Consider the following 5,957-nt stretch of genomic DNA (forward strand, 5'->3'; position numbering starts at 1 on the left):
CCCTGCCTGCCCCTGCCTGTGGGACGGGACCAGCGTGTGCCTGTGCTCCTCTGCGTGTCCCTCCTGCCCTGGTTTTGCCATGTCCCAGTTCCTCTGCTTGTGCTGGTGCCCCTGTGCTGTTGCATGTGGCTGCTGGGGGCCACACACCTTCTCCAGTCACAGGCAACACTTCCCTCCTGTGGCACTTCCCAGCACGTACAGACTGCAGTTGTTTGGGGGTGCCCAGGGGAGCCAGAGACCCTCTGGCTCTGGAATGACCTTCTGCCTGTCCCCTCCCTCCCTCAAACCCCAGAAGCTGTGTGTGGTGGGCTCAGGGATAAGGCTTTGCTCCAGGTCAGGTCACAGAGTGTCCCTGGGAAGGGACAGCACGGAGATCAGTGCCCTTGGCAGAGTTCCCTGGGGACAAAACCTTCTCCCCATTCTGAGCTGCCCTCACAAGCCCATCTCTCCATCGCAGTTTGTCTGCAAGAATGACAAGTGCATCCCTTTCTGGTGGAAATGTGACACTGAAGATGACTGCGGGGACCGCTCGGACGAGCCGGAGGACTGCCGTGAGTGCCGAGGGGGCTGACCACAGCCCACGGTGTCCCAGCACCCTGGTCACCCTGCCCAGCTCTTCCCAACCCTACAGCATGGGTGTGCTGTCCATCTGTGTGTGTGCTGCTGGTCCCCCAAAGCCTGGCTGCTCCTCTGGCTTGGGGACAGCACCGCTGCTCTCTGCTCAGCTCCAGTGGAGGGGAATGTCACCCCGTCACCGGGGCTGAGCACGGTGGGATAATGCTGTCCCTGCGTGAGCTGTCACCCCGTGGAGGACAAGAGCCAAGTGCTGCTCTCAGAGCAGAGCTGTCCCTTCGTTGTGCTAGAGCCCAGGGCTGGGTGCTGGTTGCTCAGTCCCTGCTGGGGATCCCAGAGGGGAAAGTGGGAGGTTCAGGTTTGCCTGGAAAATGTTCCCCAGAGCAAACATCTCACCCTGTCTTACCCCACAGCTGAGTTCAAATGCAGGCCGGGGCAGTTCCAGTGCTCCACTGGGATCTGCACCAACCCAGCCTTCATCTGTGATGGAGACAATGACTGCCAGGACAACTCAGATGAAGCCAACTGTGGTAGGTTCTCCACTTCCCCTCATGATCCTCAAACCCCAGCAGGGCTGCAGCATCCAGGTAGAGCAGAGATGCAGCATCAGCTTCTGACCATGCTGTTTCCTCTCCCAGATATCCACGTCTGTCTGCCCAGCCAGTTCCCAACCGCTGCATCCCCGGCATTTTCCGCTGCAATGGTCAGGACAACTGTGGTGACGGCGAGGACGAGAAGGACTGTCGTAAGTGGGGAGCTCTTAAACACCTTAGGAATGGGGAGCGGGCACAGTAAGGGCTTTGGGGTCTGTGTCTCTGGGTATTGGCTTCTCTGCAGGTTGGCTTCTGGGTGGTCTTGCCCCTGGGCATGGAGCTTTCTCCTTACCTCTGCCCTGAGCCTCTGTCCACCATCACCTTGCTGCCCCTACAGTCACTTCTGTTTCCTAGAGAAATGAAATCCTCAAATCCCTCAGAGTGGCAAGTTCAATATTTGCTGTGGATTTGCACAGAGCCTGTAGCACAGCTGAGGGATCTTGTGGCTTCTGCCCTGTCTCCCTGCAGCTCGTCAAGTCTTTTGGGGCCAGCACAGGGCTCTGCTCCTCTGTCCTCTCCTGCACATGGTCACCAAGCATGGCCAGACCCTTGTTGTGATGCCCAGAGCATCTGCACATCTCTCTGCTCTGTGGGGCAGTTTTTGTGGGGTGGTGGCTGGCAGACCCCACCTGCCCCACTGCCTCCTGACTCTGCTTCTCCCTCCTGCAGCGGAGGTGACTTGTGCCCCCAACCAGTTCCAGTGTGCGATCACCAAGCGCTGCATCCCCCGTGTCTGGGTGTGTGACCGTGACAACGACTGTGTGGATGGCTCAGATGAACCTGCCAACTGCAGTAAGAAGCCTGCACGGGGAGAGGGGGTTAGATCTGCTCAGACTGAAACTAAGAGCTCCCCTGCAGCCCATCACCTCTGTGTCTCTTTGCCTGCGGGATGGCAGGTCCCTGCGGGACAGTGGGTGGTGGTGGTGGTGGCTCTGCCTGGGTCTGTCCCACTGAGATACTCCTCTCTCTGACTTGTCCCTGGAGAACTGCTTGAAAGGGAGGGATCTTGCCCACCCTGCTCCAAGCAGGGGTACTGCAGTCAGCTCCCAGCTGCTGGCACAGGGTGTCCATCAGCCCCGTGGAGAAAGAAACATTGCTGGCCAGTGCTAACCCCATCTCCCCTCCCCACATCCATGTCATCTTGTTTCTCCCACCAGCACAAATGACGTGTGGTGTGGACGAGTTCCGGTGCAAGGACTCGGGCAGGTGCATCCCAGCACGCTGGAAGTGTGACGGGGAGGACGACTGTGGGGATGGGTCCGACGAGCCCAAGGAGGAATGCGGTGAGCAGGGACTGGGGTTGGAAGATGAGCCCAGAGGGCATCTTGTGCCCCTTCCTTCCCCGAGGGTTGGGCTGCCCTGGTGCTGTCTGTCCCCACCACCTCCCTGGTTTTGGCAGCTCTTTGTCCAAACCATGTGGGTGATGCTGGGTCGGAGGGAGGCTGGCAGAGAGCAGCCCTGCTCGCCCTGCTTGCTGGCGTGCCCATCCCTCCCCTTGTGCAGGGGCAATGCTGATGCCTGTCCCTGTCTCATCCCTGTCTCATCCCTGCCAGATGAACGCACCTGTGAGCCCTACCAGTTCCGCTGCAAGAACAACCGCTGCGTGCCGGGTCGCTGGCAGTGTGACTATGACAATGACTGCGGGGACAACTCGGATGAGGAGAGCTGCAGTACGTGCTGCCTTTGAGCCTTTGCTATCCCAGGAGCTGGCTGTGCAGTGGCGAGGGGAGTGGTTCAGGTCCCCCCAGCATCTCTGCCTACCCGTTCTCCCAGCTACAGGATGGGGAGCATCAGACTGGCTGGGGCTGGTGGCTGGGGAAGTCAGGAAGCAGCCTTGTCCCCTTAGGCAGGACACACCTGACTCCAGGGGTCTGGCTAGCCTGGTCCTGCAGCCAGGGCTTGGCTGCTGGCTGTTCTGAGGAGAGTCCCCAGATGGGACAGGTCAAAGGGAGGAGGTGACCCCAGTGCCCTCCCCAGCAGCCAGCGCACAGACCCTGTGTGGCCGTGTCACCCACGGGGCTCACGGGTGCCTTGTCCCACTTGTGGTGGAGCAGCTTTGCTTTAGGACATCACCCTGTACTTTGGCCCCAGCTGGGTGGGCAGCACCTTTCAAAATGGTTTGGCCTGGGAAAGTGGTGGGGACACACTGAGCATTCAGGTGGGGAGCTGGAACCACCCAAACCTGGGTCATCCCAAGACCAGCGTGTGGGAAGGTGGCTGGTCCCCAGAAGCCATGGCAGATGATCAAGTTGCTACCCCTTAATGAGTTCCCACTTGTTAGTGGAGCTGTGCCAGCGCCTGCCCTGCTGACTGTGACTGTCCCTGTGGGCGAGACAGTTCTCAGGGCTCTGCTGTGGGCAGGAGCCTGGTCCCATCCCTCCGGAGGGGACCGTGGGATGACACCGGGGTCTGCTGCCAGCTGCAGGGTCCCGGGCAGAGCCAGACCCTCTTCCCACCATGCAGCACCCACCCCAGGTCCCTCTGTGTCCCCGCAGATCTTTAGGGTGCAGCTTTTTGTTTCCTTTCTGTTGATTTTCACGTCGTGTTTTTGAGTTTGTGCCATTTCACTTCATCTTCCGTTTTTCTCCATTTTCACACTGTCGTTATGGGGCGCTCAGAGGTAGGTTCCTGCCAAAATCTTTTAATTCCATGTACAGTCTCTCTAAAATAAATGAAGACAATAAATTCTAGGTGAGGGAGGAGGGGTCGGGACTGGACAACTTAGATGGATTTATTGAGCATCAGCATCTCCCTCCACACTGGAGCCACAGTCAGGGAGGGTCCGACCCTGCTGCCTCCACTGCCGGGGCCCGTGCATGGCTCATACTTTGCTCCAAAGTCTGTGCCCACCTTGACCCTTCCTGCTCCAGCCAGACACCCCCTGCCCTGCTCCTCCCCTACGGTCCTGTTGGCTTCTGCACCGCGGCCGGAGGGGCTGCCTGCCCTGATGCGTCCTGTACCCGGGGGCAACGGGGAGGGGAAGGGTCCCAAGAGCCATCTTGGGCAGGAGGCCACACCACGGGCCATCCTCATGCCAGTGCTGGCCCAGTGGGTGTGGTGAGCTGCAGAGGAGTCTGTCCCCGTGTGGGTGTATGGGCTCTCCTGGACCTGGCCAGACTGCCGCTGCCTTCCCTCCTGCCAGTGGGACAGCAGATGTGGGCCGTGAGGAGCTGGGGAGCTCCTGCTGTCTTTGGTTGAGAACGACCTGAGGGACTCAGGAAGCTGCCAGAAGTGACTCTGTGTGACCATAGTTCCCCCTGAAAACCCCATTACCCCACAGGGAGCTGGGAGCCCTGGTGTGGGATGGGAAGGGGGCTGGGAGGTGGCAACAGCCGTGCCCCTCTCTGGCAGTTCCCTTGGCTCTCCTTGTACCCCACCTTGTCCCCAGTGCCACTGGATGTGTGTCTCTGTCAGCCTGTGCCAGGCTGTTGACCAGGGAGATGACTTGCCCTGGCAGCCCTGGCCACAGCCCATGCTCAGGGGGATGCTCTGTGTTCTCTGTCCCCAGCACCCCGGCCCTGCTCGGAGAGCGAGTTCTCATGTGCCAACGGCCGCTGCATCGCCGGCAGGTGGAAATGCGACGGGGACCATGACTGCGCGGATGGTTCTGACGAGGTACAGTACCAGGGGCAGGGGCTCCCTGCCAGTACCTTCCCCCTGCCCATGTAGGGAGCTGAGGATACATCCATGCCCATGCCCATCCAAGCCCCTGCCCATGTACGGGGCCTACAAGAAAGCTGGGGAGGGACTTTTCCTAAGGGCAGTTAGTGACAAAACAAGGGGAAATGGGTTTAAGCTGAAAGAGGGGAGGTTTAGATGAGATATTAGGAAGAAGTTCTTCCCTGTGAGGGTGGTCAGACACTGGAACAGGTTGCCCAGGGAAGTTGTGGATGCCCCTTCCCTGGAAGTTTTCAAAGCCAGCTTGGATAAGGCTTTGAGCAACCTGGTCTAGTGGAAGGTGTCCCTGCTGATGGCAGGGGGGTTGGGACTGGATGAGCTTTAAGGTCCCTTCCAACCCAAACCATTCCATGATTCTATCCCACTCCATCCTCTACCACCAAGGTGGGGCTGAGAGCCTGATCCTGGGTACAGTCACAGGGTGTGGGGAGGTTGCCACAACTGGGGCTGTCCCTGTTGACCACTGTCCCTTCCCCCTGCAGAAAGACTGCACACCACGCTGCGAGTTCGACCAGTTCCAGTGCAAGAACGGGCACTGCATCCCCATGCGCTGGCGCTGCGACGCCGATGCGGACTGCATGGATGGGACCGACGAGGAGAACTGCGGCACCGGGGGTAACGCAGCGCTGCCTGGCTCGGCTCCCTCGGGGCTTGGTTGTCTTCCCCCCCACCCCGTGCCCTCATGTCTCCTGTGTCCCCACTGTGGGTGGGAGTCCCCCCCTGTGCCTGTGTTGGTGTCATGCTGCCTGGCCCCAGTGTGTGCACGGATGCTTATCCGAGCCCTGAGAGCCACCAGCTATGCTGGAAATTGGAGTTGTGGCCCCAAACGGGTGTTTTGGCAGCCAGGCAGCACTGGCTGACGTGTCTTCTCCTGCCCTCATGCTGTCACAGTTCGCACGTGTCCCCTGGACGAGTTCCAGTGCAACAACACGCTGTGCAAGCCCCTGGCCTGGAAGTGTGATGGGGAGGATGACTGCGGGGACAACTCGGATGAAAACCCTGAGGAGTGCTGTGAGTGACACCACGTTGCCTCTCCCCGCTGCTGGCACATGTCTGCCCGCAGGGTGACAGTCCCAGAGCTTGGGCACCACTGCGGGTACCTGGGGGGGGGGG

General features: G+C 59.9%; 1 protein-coding gene across 1 annotated transcript in view; it reads left to right on the plus strand.

The window, feature by feature from the left end:
- The window catches only part of LOC104522035 (low-density lipoprotein receptor-related protein 1-like), a gene marked incomplete at both ends in the record, with an annotated part of 28,435 nt that overhangs the window by 21,345 nt on the left and 1,133 nt on the right, over positions 1 to 5,957 (plus strand). The window contains 10 exon segments of the mRNA XM_029084071.1: positions 458 to 551; positions 987 to 1,103; positions 1,212 to 1,238; positions 1,241 to 1,318; positions 1,836 to 1,958; positions 2,324 to 2,449; positions 2,720 to 2,836; positions 4,675 to 4,781; positions 5,327 to 5,459; positions 5,736 to 5,855. Coding sequence (XP_028939904.1) covers positions 458 to 551; positions 987 to 1,103; positions 1,212 to 1,238; positions 1,241 to 1,318; positions 1,836 to 1,958; positions 2,324 to 2,449; positions 2,720 to 2,836; positions 4,675 to 4,781; positions 5,327 to 5,459; positions 5,736 to 5,855 — 1,042 coding nt within the window.

This window comes from Antrostomus carolinensis, unplaced genomic scaffold (genome assembly GCF_000700745.2).
Source record: "Antrostomus carolinensis isolate BGI_N321 unplaced genomic scaffold, ASM70074v2 scaffold26873, whole genome shotgun sequence".
NCBI classification, from domain to species: domain Eukaryota; kingdom Metazoa; phylum Chordata; class Aves; order Caprimulgiformes; family Caprimulgidae; genus Antrostomus; species Antrostomus carolinensis.